At 40.4% G+C, this 15353-nt stretch overlaps 1 protein-coding gene across 2 annotated transcripts in view; it reads left to right on the top strand.

Moving 5' to 3' along the window:
• KAT6A (lysine acetyltransferase 6A) overlaps positions 1–14775 on the top strand; it is a 39253-nt gene extending 24478 nt beyond the window's left edge. The window contains exons 12-18 of one of the 2 annotated variants that reach the window (XM_032091862.1): positions 317–478; positions 1395–1488; positions 2627–2858; positions 3913–4123; positions 4776–5468; positions 6185–6506; positions 9714–14775. In XM_032091862.1, coding sequence (XP_031947753.1) covers positions 317–478; positions 1395–1488; positions 2627–2858; positions 3913–4123; positions 4776–5468; positions 6185–6506; positions 9714–12298 — 4299 coding nt within the window. In that variant the 3' untranslated portion in view covers positions 12299–14775. The remainder of the gene's footprint in view (positions 1–316; positions 479–1394; positions 1489–2626; positions 2859–3912; positions 4124–4775; positions 5469–6184; positions 6507–9713) is intronic. The other variant, XM_032091864.1, reaches the window with a different exon arrangement.
• The last annotated feature ends 578 nt before the right edge of the window (positions 14776–15353 follow it).

Here is a 15353-nt window from a genome sequence, read left to right as displayed (position 1 = left end):
AACAACAAGCAAGCATCCAGTAGGAACTGACCTTGTGTACAGATTATTCATCCGTAAAACACAGAAGACTCACTTTGTAAAAATCTGGTTTTTATATTTTGCGAAAATTAATTTTAAGTTGTCTCTTAAGCTACTGAATGTGACAGTGACTTGGTCACAGCCTTTATTCTGTGTAAGTTTTAAGTCCCTTGAGATGCTGCCTGTGACAGAGAAGTCTCTCACGTTAAGACGTTTCAAATGTGTGGGGATACTCAGGTGAAGCATGTCCTTGCATAACAGCAAATGGAGTGACAGAACTTCTCCTCATGTCTCTAAGGTTGATGGCAATGTCAGCACTATCTACTGCCAGAATTTGTGCTTGTTAGCTAAACTCTTCTTGGACCACAAGACTCTCTATTACGATGTGGAGCCATTTCTTTTCTATGTGCTGACACAGAATGATGTTAAGGGCTGTCACCTTGTTGGCTACTTTTCCAAGGTAAGTATTTGGGTACGAATTGTTTGGTATGGTGAGCAGTGCTGCTTTGGATTCTTTAAATTGTTGTAAAAGTTGTAACTTATGCTCTTGCATTTTATATAATAAATTATGTAACACAGGTATAGACAGCTGCTGCAACCAGGTTTTATTTCTATTACATTTGGAGACCACTTGGGTTAGTAAACTCAAGTTTCCTTTAATATTGAATAGCATATACTTGCTAAGGAACTTGCACTGCAGCTAATGGTTAAAAAAAACTTTTCAAATTACTTCCTGCTCTTGGTGGAGATGGGGTAGTACTGTTTGTGAGATAGAGCTGCTTGGTAATTCTGTTTCTCACCCTTTGTTCTGTATATACATTGTTTTCCAAACAAGTTTGGCAACTTTGCACCTGATTTGAAGCCTTTTATTTTTTTGAGGGAACAGGGCCATGATTTCAGATAGGACTTGTCTTAAGATTTTTATCCTTAATAATTTCAATTATTTTTAAGTAGTTTTATTTGAAGCTTTTTTTTTTTAGTATTCAGAACAGCAGATTTGAGACTGGATTTTAGTATCTTATGCTTGTAATGTTTAAGGATTCACTGGAATGTTGCAATCTTTTGTAATGAATTTAGCTGCCTTCAGATTTATTCTTAGAATTCATCTTCTCTGCAGTCCATGTTCTTTACTGTATACTATCTAAGCAGAGGGTGATGTCAAATTTTCATTCTTTGTGCTTTTCTTAACTGAAATAATGGTAGAGTTTTAATATTGTCTCTTTGAAGTCTTTCCTTGGCTTTATTGTTCCTCAGAAACTTTGACTGTGGCTTCCTGGCTCACTTTTTGCTGTAGAACTACTTTTACAGAACAACTTACAACTTCTGCTGTTTCTTGCTGATCTGTTTTTTCAATATGATGCTTTTTTTTCCAACAGGAAAAGCACTGCCAACAGAAGTACAATGTTTCCTGTATAATGATTCTTCCACAATACCAGCGAAAGGGCTATGGCAGGTTCCTAATTGACTTCAGTAAGGAACTTTTTCTTCACTTTTTTTTAGTCTGTCTTTTCATATTTTAAAGGACTTAACAGTAGAAGTGGATATTTTTCAAATTAAAACACATCTCAGGACAAAGGCTTCTGAAGCTCACAAAATCATCTGAACTTCACAGTTTATTCATTTTTTGGAACTTCAGTTCTAAAGACAAAATCGATCATTTTTCCTTTGATTCCCATGTTTTCTGTGTATGCAACTTAAGGTAGAAACTGAAGGCATGTGTCAGTATAGTGATTTTAGCCAAAGCTTGTCTTGTGCGTTTAGTTCCTTACACAGAAAGCCAGCTGTAAGACCGCATGCTCTGTGGAAATCTTCAGCAGCTTGAGTAGGTGAATGAGTGTCTCAAGCAGAAATGTCTTACATTTTAATTTAACTTTGAGAGCAACAAAACCAGACATACTTAAGCTCTGAATACTCAAGAAATTCTCAGATTCCTACATGTATCTTAGCAAGGTCATAGGAAACTTCCCCCTAACTATACATTGTTTATTATGCCTACAGCAATTGAATACAGCCCTCCCTGCGGACATACAAATTTTAGAGTTAATGTTAATGTTATGGTAGAGCAACAGTGAGAAGGCACATTTGTCATCTTCGTCCATCCACCCCTCTTTGTCTCACTAGGTAGAATATAACCTCTCGGCCTTTATTGAACCTGTGCAACGTTATCACAGTCTTAAATTAATGAAATCTCTGCAAATAGAGCTTGGTACTCTCCAGTATGGTCGTGAAGTTTGACAGAAGAGAATTTTCAAGAAAATTTTTAGTCATATTAGTTTTAAGAGTATGTTTTTCCTCTGTCATTTCCAAAATTGCTATTGCAATTGTGCTTCAGGCTTGGTGTAGTTTCTAGGTAGGTACCTGCTGCCATCTCGTGGCATTGCCATAGTCAGTGTCTGATGGCAGCAGAGCTCAGAAATCTCATACTCGATCATTGAATAACGGGAGTTTAAACAAACAGATAAAAAATTGGCCCGACACCTCTAAGTATCTGTCAGAGTTCTCATCTACATCTTGTAGGCAGCACTAAGCTATTGTATGAGGCCTTTGTAGAAGTTGGGGTGGAAACAGAAGCTAATGTTTTGAAACCTTTTTTATTGTGTTTCTTTAGGCTATTTGCTTTCAAAGCGTGAGGGTCAAGCAGGATCACCAGAGAAGCCCCTGTCAGACCTGGGGCGCCTGTCATATATGGCTTACTGGAAAAGTGTAATATTGGAGTGCCTTTATCATCAACGTGACAAGCAATTAAGCATCAAGAAATTGAGTAAGCTGACTGGAATCTGCCCTCAAGATATCACTTCCACTCTGCATCACCTACGAATGCTTGACTTCCGTAGTGATCAGTGAGTACAGGAGTCCTGTTGTAATCCCACATACCTTCAGATGTATTTCATTGAAATTTAATGGTGTTTGAAGACAAGTCACATCTTGGTACTCATGTGCAATGCAAGAATCATTCAGTGCCAAAGCTGGCTCAGATGTCCAGCTGTGTAGCACTGTAGATGTGGAATTCTGAGTAATTTGCTGCTGTGAGAGAGAGCAAGTTGGTCTCTTGGTCATGTTTTCTTGGGATCCCTCAGCAAAATCCATCTAATACACTCACAAAACAGAGCAAAGAACAGCAACTTTCCTTCTCTAGAGGCAGATCTGCTCCTTATTTTCAGTCAGTGAGCAGACAGTTGTTTCCCTCCTTTTCTCTATGTCTCAAAAATGCCATAAACTGTGTGGATTAACGTGGAGTGCTTGAAGAGTGGGACAGATCACTGGGAGAGGTGAAGTGTGTTGGTATAGAATAGAGGTAGCCTGCTTGCTCAGCTGACAAGTTAGGTGAAATACTGCGAATTAGTCTTGTTTCAGACCATAGCGGTTTGGTGAGTGGGGTTGTATTCTATTGTGTTTTGTGTTAAAGTTGAAACTTACTTGGAAAACTTGAGGATAGTTTTATGTCCTCATCTCACAATATACCTTTAACCGGTGATATTTCTCTCAGACCCCTAAATAAAATGCACTATGGTAGTGGGAATGCAACTTTTCTTGAGCAGTCCTTTTATTTCGCTTTGGTAGCTTTCACCTTATGTTGTCCATTCCCCAAATGGCGTACCCCTTGTCCATAATAAAAATGATACTCTGCAGCTGAATGTTACACATGGAAGGATAATGGCTTCACCATTAACAAGAAGTGGAAAGAATTTTAACATTTCCTCAGTCGTGAGATGCTTTCTCTGGTAGTCAGATGGTACTGCAAATTGTACTATTTTAATGAGCTTCTGTTCTCTCTGAAGTTACTTGTGGCAGCACTGATTGAGAGTATACAGATTTTTCTGTAATATATCTGTTTCACATAACAACATGTACGGTATGTCACCTGTTATTGATGAGAGTATTATTGCTGTTCAGATTTGTGATCATTCGTCGTGAGAAGCTTATCCAGGAACACATGGCAAAGCTCAGAACTAACGTCCGACCTATCGATGTGGATGCAGAATGTCTGCGTTGGACACCTGTTATAGTTTCCAACTCAGTTGTCTCTGAAGATGAAGAAGAGGAAACAGAAGATGGGGAAAATGAAGAGCAACAAAAGCAGAAAGAAAAGGATCCAGAGACCAGTGTAAGAGTGAATCTCTTATTTCTGTGTGGCATGTAGTTTATACTTAATGCTTTTGCAGGCTGTTCTAACAACATTTCATATGTGAAGCTTGCGCATTTGTCATAATCATAAAAAGCAGTGCAGTCATGGTTAGTTTATGTATCTTTATGGTTTCAGATTAGAAAATAAATAGAGAAAACATCAAGGCATAGTCTGGAGAAAATCCTTGAAGGGGTTGCACTCTCGCATCAGGTGATGAGCGCTGACTAGAATACTTAGAGGCAAATTATCTGCTGTTACTGTATTTACATTAATTGTACATTTTAATGGAAAAATAGCTTCAAGTTTTTCTTACTTTTTTCTTGAAAATTGCACAAATACTGTGAATGTAGCAGGGTGAAGTTAGCGTTCTAGCACACCACTGAGTGGCTGACTGAAGTGACTTGTTGGGAAGCTAAGTGAGGTGTATTATCACCTGTGAGGAAAGGAGTAGCAAGTAGCACTACAGGAATCTCTTAAAGGTCAAGTCTTTTTTTTAATCTTGTATTTTTAAAGGACACTTCTGCTAAACTTTTCTGACTTTTTGCTCAAAAGCTTTTGTGGAATCAAATTCAGGATAGACATTTATGCGTAAATAGGAAGTATGAAATATATTTGTTTTTATTTAAATCAGATGGTAAAATCTGTGTCATGGGAGAAGAAAGAGCAAGAGCCTTACTCACCAACAGAGAGTGAAAAAAAGCCAGACGTTGTTGCTCCAGCCAATTCTGCACGACCAAACAAGCACATTTTTCCCCTGGATAGTCTTCCTGCAAACAGTCAGCCATCACGAAGAGGTCGATGGAACCGGAAGAGCAAAAAACTTCCTGAGCCCTTTTGCGAGAAGGAGCCAGTATTGCCCGCTGAGGACAAAACAGCAGTTCCCAGTGGACGATGCAGTGAGTGTGAGGAAAAATCAGCAGCCTCACGAGGCCGGTGCAGTGACTGTGAGGAGAAATCAGTGGCCTTGCAAGGAAGATGTGGTGAGTGTGAAGAGAAATCTCCAGCCTCGAGAGGCCGGTATGCTGAAGATGAGGAAAAATCTGCAGTTTCCCAGGGACAGTATGGCAAAGGTGAAAAATCTGCTATTCCCCGTCGGCAGCAGAGTGAAGGTATGGAAAGGTGGAGGGGGCAGTTGAAAAAGAACACAGAGCCACTGAAATGCAGATTCCCAGAGGACTGCGACAGATTACCCCGGCGCTACAGTGATAGTGATAGGGCACTTCTGAGGTGTTTTAGTGAGAGTAGTGAGGAGGAAGATGATGAGCCTGCGAGTCCTCGATCAAGCTCTCCACCTGTTCTCACCAAGCCAACATTGAAACGAAAGGTGTGTGCCTTATTTCTTGTTGTTTCTGACTATGTTATCCAGTCGGTTTTGTCAGTATGTTGGGGCTTTCTGAAGGATGGTGCAGTTCACGAGGTCTGTATTAAGTGTACAGGGAGCACTTGTTCAGTGTTCCAGAACTCTCTCTGCAGGGTACTTCCTGCTGACTTTTTTTAGTGGTGGTTTTTGGTGAATCAGAGGTAGGAGTTTGAGGGTTTTTTGATTCTAGCTTCTATCTTGTGCTTTTAATTTTTTTTCTAACTTAGTTATTAAAGTTTTACTCAGTAATGCAAAATAGAAACAGATACAGTCCTAGTTATGAAAGAAGCTTACAAAACAAATGCTCTCTAAACAACTGAAATCAGAGTGTAAAGTCTTTGAAATTATTTACCATGGAGATGTGAATTCTGTCAATGTATCTAAGCAAATCCTTTCTTCATGGGATGCTGCACTAAAAAGTTCTCTTCTGTATCATTTTTGCGCCTTATTCTAAGCTGTTCACATCTGTGTTGTAGTGTGTCTAAACTTCCAGCTGTTACGGATGGGCTGTTCACTTCAGCTGCTTAAATTCTAACTAGTGGCAGGTGCCAGTCACTATTTCTAGTGAATTCCAGATTCTAGAGTGGAACTCTCTGTGGTTCATGTTTTGTATTTATCTAGTGTTTTATTTCTACTGCACATGATAAAATGTCTTCTCTTTTCCCACCTTCCACTTTCAGAAACCAATTCTTCATCGGAAGAGGCGTGTCCGCAAGCGTAAGCACCACAACAGCAGTGTTGTCACTGAAACAATCTCAGAAACCACAGAAGTGCTGGATGAACCATTTGAGGACTCAGACTCTGAACGACCAATGCCCCGATTAGAGCCTACGTTTGAGATTGAGGAGGAGGAAGAGGAAGAGGAGGAGGAGGACGAAGAGGAGGAGAGTGAACTTTCATCCAGTGGATACTTTCGGCACTTAGCCCCACCAGACACACTCAGGCATAGACCCTCTTCTAAGAGGAAGTCCAGAGATGAGGAGGAGTCTGATGACAATAATGGTATGTTTGGCGGTACACTGGTGAAAGTTTGATAGATTGTATTGGATGATAACAGCTCATGACAGAACCAGCTGCTTTCTTTGGCTTGTAACTTCCAGCTGAAATGTAGGTTAGGCATAAATTACCAGTCAAACCAGTCTCAGACATTCCCTAGTTTTATGAAAATGTGCTGCATATATTTAACTATCTTATTGGCAATGACCTGATCCCAGGCTATCCTTTTGATTCAGCTTTCCTAATGGAATTGGTATCTGTGATTGTGGAAAAACCTATGCAGCAGAGTCACTTACAGAAATAAAACGGAAATGAACTTGCAAGCCCCCGGTTTTCCATAACAAAGGGAAATATTAAATTGTCTCTTCTGACATCCTCTTCTTCATCACATTGCATGTTCACCCTCTCAGCTTCTCATACCTCCTTAAAGTTCTCTGAACCTTCAGTTCATAAAACAAGATAATTTGGTTGTGACTGGTTGCTTAGAGTCCACTGACAATTCAGAAGAAGCATCTGTCATTCAGGTGCTCCATTAGCAATCTTCTTTATGGCTGTTAGATGTCCAGTTGTTTTGATGGGCTACATAGTGCAAGACAGTCGGTGAAATAAAAATGAACAACTGTGTGAAAAACAAATATGGTGCCATTATCCCACAAGAAAAAATTGTTACCTCATTAATTTATGGCTTTCAATTAGGCTGTGGTTACCAGAGAAGAATTTTTCTTTAAAAGTACTTTAATACTAAAAGCATTAATATGATAATAGCCAGGTTTACTTTCTATTTAGCATCAGTTACCCTTAAATCCTTACTACAGCATATAACTATGTAGATTTAGTGCAAACATGTGCTTACAGCATTAAGTTTCCTTAGTGGGAATACATGCACAGTCATCTTATACCATTGGTATAAGATACAATTTTTTTAAATTCTGTTGTGATTAGATTACTCATTAAATACATTTTTGTGATACTCCAGCACTATTAATAAGCCTATGGAGTCGGAGACAGATCTGTTAGATCGGTTGTTTTAAGTATTTTTCATTTGTGCTCTTCTGAATGTTTTCTGGTGGAGATGCAGATCTCTTTAGAGATTCCACTGATGTATATTCTTTTATAAAATAAATCAGTGATTTTTAACCATCTTTTGCAGACTACAGATAGTCCATTAAGTGCCCAGGGATCAAAAATGGTACTTGGAAAGCCACTGTATTAACTGACATCCATTTTATACTACAGTGATAAATTTCTGGCTCACCAACTTTATAAATATTTGTCATTTAGTGTTTTCTGTTCCCTTGTCTCACTTCTGTTGCTTTTTTTTTTCCCCATGAGCTTCTGCAAATTGGTCAGAGCCTCTGAAGTAATAAAGTAGTAACCATATTGTTTTAGGGTATTGCAGCTCCTGACATCACATCTCTGTTGGCTGCTTTTGTCTTCAGTGTAGATGCCTTTGCACATACATGTTAAAACTGTAATGCCCTTAGAGAAAATACAGTGTGCTGTCAGTTACCTAAACATGTTCATCATAAACAGCTGGCTTTTTATTTTGATAAAAACATTAGGCTAGGTGGCAGGGACAGCACTGCCTTATGACACTTCAAAAATACAGTGTTGCAGCAATTAACAAATGGTTCAGATTTAGACTATTTTAGTCATAACTATGAGGTAGGAGTGTTTATAGGAATCTTAGAATTTTTTTGGAGGTTCTCCCATCACTACAGAAGCCTACTTTTGACTTCTTTTTTTCTTTTCTTTTTTTAACTTTCTGACTTGGGGCCAGATTTTGCTGCTGAGAACTTAATGTCTAGCTGAGGCAATCCATTGAAAGTGTTTTAATATTTCGCTGAAATGCATCATTGTGGTTTCTTAAATGGGTGTCTGATGAGAATTTGGATTGGTTCTGATTGCTGTCAGGGCAGCAGTGAGAATGGATAGTGTAGGGTGGTGATTTGAGGCCGGTTTTTAGTAAGGGTTAGACATTCTGGAAGACAGAAGGTGTTCTGTGGTGTCAAAAACAAAGTTTGTTTCTCTATATTCTACCAAATCTGTGCAATTTGAGTAGTGTTGTGTAGGGGAAGATGAAGCTTGGTAATGGCTGGGCTGTATTATTTTGCTTTTCCTAGTTCTACGTGCAAGTTTTACTGTGAATGTGGTAAATCTAATCCTCTGTAGTAGATACGAAATGTGAAAGACAGGGAAGAGAAATAGTGATGGCTTTTTTTTTAAGAGGTGGGTTTTATTTCTAAGGGTTTAAGTGTTAATGCTTTAATAAGTATTATGAAAATAGTGTTACCTTCTTCCTGTACAACAGTATGCTGGCTGACTGGCAGATCCTTTCTTTTCTTTATGCACATTCCAAATACTTCTTTTTGGATGACATAAGGAGTTACTGATTTTTTAATTCATTTTTTAATACCCAGAATTTTTTCAGAATGCTTTTCGTTGGAGGGAGGTATTTAAAGTAAATGCCTGTCTGAGCAAAGGGCAAGAATAACTCCCCTTTATACAGATGTATAAAATGTCACTGACTGTCCTAATTGACAGGTTCAAACCAAAATTAATTCATGGAATGCCTTATACTATTCAGTAAGTTCTCAGTAAGCAATCACATTCCTTTCTGGCTGTATAAGCTCTGAACCTATTTGAGTGTTTGGAAATCACTGAAATGCAAATCTTGCTTCATCAAATAAAAGATGAAAGAGAAATTCAGCTTCTTGTTAATGATTCCTTCAATTAAAAAAATTACTAGCCAAATCCAGGCATCTGTGTATTTCTGTTGGCATTAAAAAGCATAAAGCTGTGAAAAAAGAGAAAGTATTTCCTTTCTTAAGCAGATGCCCAGATCTAAATGGAAACATGCTTTTATTGCAACTTCATATGTTCCCCTACACTGCAACCCGTTCATTTGTGAACATATTTTATAAATAAAATTTGTCTTCTCAGGACTTCATTATATAGCTTAGAGCTTAATTTGAATTGTGTATTAAAGGCTCAGAGCTTTGAACACAGAAAATCTTGAAAATGTTGATGTTCTTCGAAAATGTAATGTGCAACATGCTGCTAATGAGCAGACCTTGATCCTTCTAAGCTAATATTTCTAAGCTAGGCTAATATTGAAGTTGATAAATACATTGGGCATGCTTGGGAAAGCTTCCCTGAATGCTTAGGTCAAACAAAAATGTTTGAACAGTGTCTTTCAATTTGTATTTTCAGGTAACCCACCCTTGAAACCATTACCTATGCTGAGGAATAATGAAGCAAAGGATTCTTCACTTGAGCCAGATACTTCCACACCTATGAAAAAGAAGAAGGGATGGCCAAAAGGGAAAAGCCGAAAACCAGTCCACTGGAAGAAAAGACCTGGTCGAAAACCAGGTTTTAAACTGAGCCGGGAAGACGTGCCACCATCAGTTCAGGATGAAATAGGTGATGAAGCAGTAGCTAATTCAAAACCAGGGCGTAAGGCCAAAATTTCAGATAAAGAAGAACGTGTTGAGCAGAAAGACCTGCCTCTCACTGAGGAGAGGAAAGAGGAAGATGTGAATATGGAAGCAGAAGAGGTGGGAGAGGGAGAAGAGGAAGATACAGCAAGCGGTGAAGCAAGAGCAGTTTCTCCTGTGGACAGCAACAGCAGTCCAGTGCCAGAAGTAAAAGAGCCTGAGATAGAAGAGGAAGTAGAGGAGAAGCCACGGATTTTAGAAGAGCAGAGGCAATCAGAAGAAGAGCAGCAAGAATTAGACGAACCTGAGCACGACCATGAGGAAGAAGAGGAAGTTGCAGTAGTGACAAATCAAAACGAAGATCATGATGCTGATGATGAAGATGATGGTCATCCGGAGTCTCTGAAGAAAAAAGAATTGGAGGAGCAGCCTGTTAAAGAAGGGGTGAAGGAGGAGCCTCAGGTGCAAGAATGTTTTTTAGAAACAAGCATACCAAGCAGTAGAGCAGATGCAAAAGAAAAAGATGAAGCAGAGGCAGATTCTGAGGAAGAGCAGGCTTCCAATGAGACATCAGTGGGCTCAGAGCATGTCCCTGGGTCTGAAGATGATCATGAAGAAGAGCAAAGTAATAAAGAGGGGTTAATTGAATTAAAGGAAGAGGAAGAGATTCCTCATAGTGAACTAGATCTTGAAACTGTTCAAGCTGTCCAGTCCTTGACACAGGAGGAAAGCAATGAGCATGATGTAGCTTACCAGGACTGTGAAGAAACTCTTGCAGCTTGTCAGACTTTGCAGAGTTATACCCAAACTGAGGAGGATCCTCAGATATCAATGGTTGAAGATTGCCAGGCCTCAGAACACAACAGTCCAATATCCTCTGTTCAGTCCCACCCCAGCCAGTCTGTGCGTTCTGTCAGCAGCCCAAATGTGCCTGCTCTGGAGAGCAGTTACACACAGATAAGTCCTGAACAAGGATCCCTGTCCGCACCCTCTATGCAGAACATGGAGACCAGCCCCATGATGGATGTGCCTTCAGTATCGGACCACTCTCAGCAGGTGGTGGATAGTGGCTTCAGTGACCTTGGCAGCATTGAGAGCACTACAGAGAATTATGAAAACCCCAGCAGCTATGACTCCACTATGGGAGGCAGCATTTGTGGAAATAACTCTTCCCAGAGCAGCTGTTCATATGGAGGACTGTCTTCTTCTAGCAGCCTCACACAGAACAGTTGTGTTGTCACTCAGCAAATGGCAAACATTGGCAGCAGTTGCAGCATGATGCAGCAAAACAGTGTCCAGCCTGCAGCAAACTGTAATATCAAGTCACCTCAGAGCTGTGTAGTAGAAAGGCCCCCAAGTAACCAGCAACCAGCAACACAGCCACAACAGCAGCAGCCTCAGTCCCAGCAGCCACAGCCCCCACCTCCACCCCAGCAGCAACCTCCATTATCTCAGTGTAGCATGAACAACAGCTTCACCCCAGCACCTATGATCATGGAAATACCTGAATCAGGCAGCACTGGTAACATAAGTATCTATGAGAGGATTCCAGGAGATTTTGGTGCTGGGAGCTATTCACAACCATCAGCCACATTCAGTTTAGCCAAGTTGCAGCAGCTGACAAACACCATTATGGACCCTCATGCCATGCCTTATAGCCATTCTCCTGCTGTGACTTCCTATGCAACCAGCGTTTCTCTTTCCAACACAGGGCTGGCTCAGCTGGCTCCCTCTCACCCCCTGGCCGGCACCCCACAAGCACAAGCCACTATGACACCCCCACCAAACCTGGCATCCACCACCATGAACCTCACATCACCTCTGCTTCAGTGTAATATGTCTGCTACCAATATTGGTATTCCCCATACCCAGAGGCTGCAGGGGCAGATGCCAGTCAAGGGGCACATTTCCATCCGCTCCAAATCAGCCCCCCTGCCCTCAGCAACCGCACACCAGCAGCAGCTGTACGGCCGCAGCCCCCCAGCCGTCGCCATGCAGGCTGGGCCTCGGACCTTGGCCGTGCAGCGGGGCATGAACATGGGAGTCAACCTGATGCCAACCACCCCGTACAACGTGAACTCCATGAATATGAACACCCTGAATGCCATGAACAGCTACAGAATGACACAGCCCATGATGAACAGCAGTTACCATAGTAACCCTGCCTACATGAATCAGACAGCACAGTATCCTATGCAGATGCAGATGGGAATGATGGGGAGCCAGGCCTATACCCAGCAGCCTATGCAGCCAAATCCTCATGGAAACATGATGTACACTGGCCCCTCCCATCACAGCTACATGAATGCTGCTGGGGTGCCCAAGCAGTCTCTTAATGGACCATACATGAGAAGATGAGCAAGATCAACTTGCATCCTAAAAAACTGAAATAAATATAAATAAAGGAACCTTTTATACTGACGAACCAGAGAAAATGGACCTTTTTCCAGTTAAAATATTGCTGTAGATTTAGAGGGATTTTCTTTGGTTTATTTTATTTTTTAGGAAGCCTGGTCTTTATTTTTTTGATGTTTGTTTGTTTGTTTGTTTTTCTTTTCTTCACAATCGTCAAACATTTTACAGCTAAAATCACTTACAGATGTTTTTTAGAGGGGAAACATGCACAAAATCTTTTCATAATTTAAAAAGAGCCTTACTTTGCTGACAAAGTGGACAGACTATGTGTAACGTGAAATCATCTTCCTAAATTTTTTTTCAATGTATGTCCTTTTCCCTCCCCTGTGCCCCTCTGTATGCAGTTTCTAGTGCTGCAGGCATGTAAAATGTTTGACATCTCAAAGAATAACAACCCTTCCCTCTAAACCCCACCTAACATTTCCTACTTCTAGCAGGAGGCACTTATTGGGAGATTTGGAAGGGGACACAGAGGATAAATGAAGATCTTTATTTCTGCAAGTCAGGAAAAATCTTTAATTTTCCTTGACTCCCTCACCCTCAGTAAAATTTGGAGTTAGGTGGAAACAATAAACTATTCACATTGGTGTTTTTGTAGATGAGTTAATTGAAATTGTATGTTTTATGCTGAAAATATAATGTAACTTTAAAATGATCCCATTCACCACCCAGTCATGCACGTGAACACACATGTGCATGCATGCACACATGTTCTGTCACTGAACTGCTGGAAGCATCTCAAAAGAGAACTTGTTTTGTATCCCTTCGGCAGTCGTGAAGAGGACAGGGTGGGTAATGGTCTGTTAGGACAAGAAAATAGTTACAGGCTCTTCTGGTGACCTGCGAGTCAGCCACAGCTCTGAGATCCCAGACTGCTTTAGTACATACGTGGAAATGCTGAGGGTTTTGGTTCTGAGCCTTTGAGTCAGACTGAGCTCAGAAGCAGCTGTTTCCAGTTAATCTCTTGGCTTGGGAAGTGGTGGAAGATAAAGTGTGCATTTGGTGACTGGGATGAGAACCCTGTGGTGTCCTTGTCACTCTTCCCATTCCTGGTCTGCGGTAGGAAGTTGCTGAATGTGCCGCTTTCTGGGGGTCAGTGATGTTTTTCCTGATTCTCTTACTGTGTTTGATATCCATTTTATAGGAATAGCCACACATTTGATCTAGTGTGGGAAAAGAAGGGAATCGGCCTCTTACAGCAGTGAAACCGTCCCAACACTGTAGCAGGATCTAGGCGGCAGGATTTTGCTGTTTATTACTGCAAAATCCAATTTACATTAATTTTGGCTACACTGCTGGCATGTCACCCAATACAAAAAGGGACAGCCCTTTAATGTAAAGTTCTTTTTTTATTGTATATGAAGTAGAAATACAGACACATTAATAAGACTAATTCCTTTTGTTTTTAAACCAAAAGAATCTAAAAGTTGGGGTTTCTTCAGATGCACTAAAATGGACTTTCCTCCAGTAACTGCTAACCATAAAAGGCAGAATTCAAAGGACTTCCACTTTTTATTTCTGTTTAGTTTTGAGCATGTACAAGGCTGTGTAGGACCCCATTTCTCTGTATATACTATTCCAGTTCCAAATAACCCGTGTAGAAAGCGCACTGTGCTGCCCTCTCTTCTTAGATCTTCAGCTGTGTCGCTGCTTCCTGGGGGTGGGGGTGGGTCTGAGACAGGAGGAGAAGCTGTTGAAACGAGGGCCATGAATTCAGTTTGTTTGCCTTTATGTTTGGTTTGGTTTTGTATGGGTTTTTTTATCAATTGGGCAGCTCCCTTTTCCACAAACCTTTGTGACTGTAGAACTATTGTAGAAAAAAAAAAGTTCTTTTCTATATATAAAAAGAAATTATCCAGCGCAGTAATATTGGTACCTACCATTTTTTCACTTCTGTTTAAAAAAAAAAATGTATTTTTAGCAAGATAACTTGGGTAATCTTCTAAAAGAAATTAAAAAAAATCTCACTGTTAGTGACTTCGATGCCTTTTAAAAATAAGAGCTTTTTCATTTCATTCCATCTTTAAAATTTTTTATCTTTGTTGTAGAATATTAAAAACTATTTTAAGAAAGATAAAATTCTCTTTAAAGAGATCTCTAGAGTGTGTGAATAGGAGCTCCAGATGCCTCTAAAAGCCGCATGTACAAATGAAGCTGAGTCTATTCCTGTCTGTTTATATTTGCTTTTCCTGTTTTGTAACCTCTTTGTACTTTGTTCATGGTGACTTGTAAGCTAAGGGGAAGGGGGTGCCTAGATGCCTTTGTAATTCTTCATGTCATACGCTCCTGGCTGGATGGTCTCCCTTCCTCTCCTTGTATGTAATATCACTTTTTTTTCCCCTTTCTAGCAAGTACTTTCAAAAGAACTCTGTACATTTTAACATAAAAAAATAAATTATGTTGAGCCATTTTGGATGTCAGTTGTGCGTGTAGATTTTTTTTCTTCCATTTGAGTGGTGAATGCTGTCCCTGATACTTAGTCCTGGGAGTATGATTCCCTGTGGGCCTTTTCACCTGAAAGAGAGGTCATACTTGGAATTCACTTATGAGATCTCTTGTTCATGTTAATTTTTATCTAGAATTTCTAATTAGAGAAAAATTATGAAAAACAAACTTGAAGCTTCTCCAGAAATCACCACCTTCAAATGCCTCTCTGCTGGGGCTGCCCCAAACCCAAGTGTGGTCCTGGTTTTTGTCAGCTTCAGTTTTTAATTTTGACTTGCGTCCTTTAAAACTGGCCGTGTGTGTTTGAAGTTTCCCCCACGCCCTTCAGCTGCTCTTTCATCTGTAATGAGAACCTCGTATAGGAGGAGAACGAGCCATTTTACCCAGCAAGGTTTGCCCTGCAGCTTTAAGGCACAATTGGATCACCGTGGTGCCATCCCGCTCCGTCGCTGCACATTCTCCACAAGCTCAGAGCTCTGACAACGCTAGAGGGAAGCACAGTTCCAGCGTGTGTGTGATCGATGCCAGAGTTTGTTTCCCTGTGACAAGCATG

Source organism: Corvus moneduloides, chromosome 27, assembly GCF_009650955.1.
Source record: "Corvus moneduloides isolate bCorMon1 chromosome 27, bCorMon1.pri, whole genome shotgun sequence".
NCBI classification, from domain to species: domain Eukaryota; kingdom Metazoa; phylum Chordata; class Aves; order Passeriformes; family Corvidae; genus Corvus; species Corvus moneduloides.
This window is presented reverse-complemented; position numbering and strand designations above follow the sequence as displayed.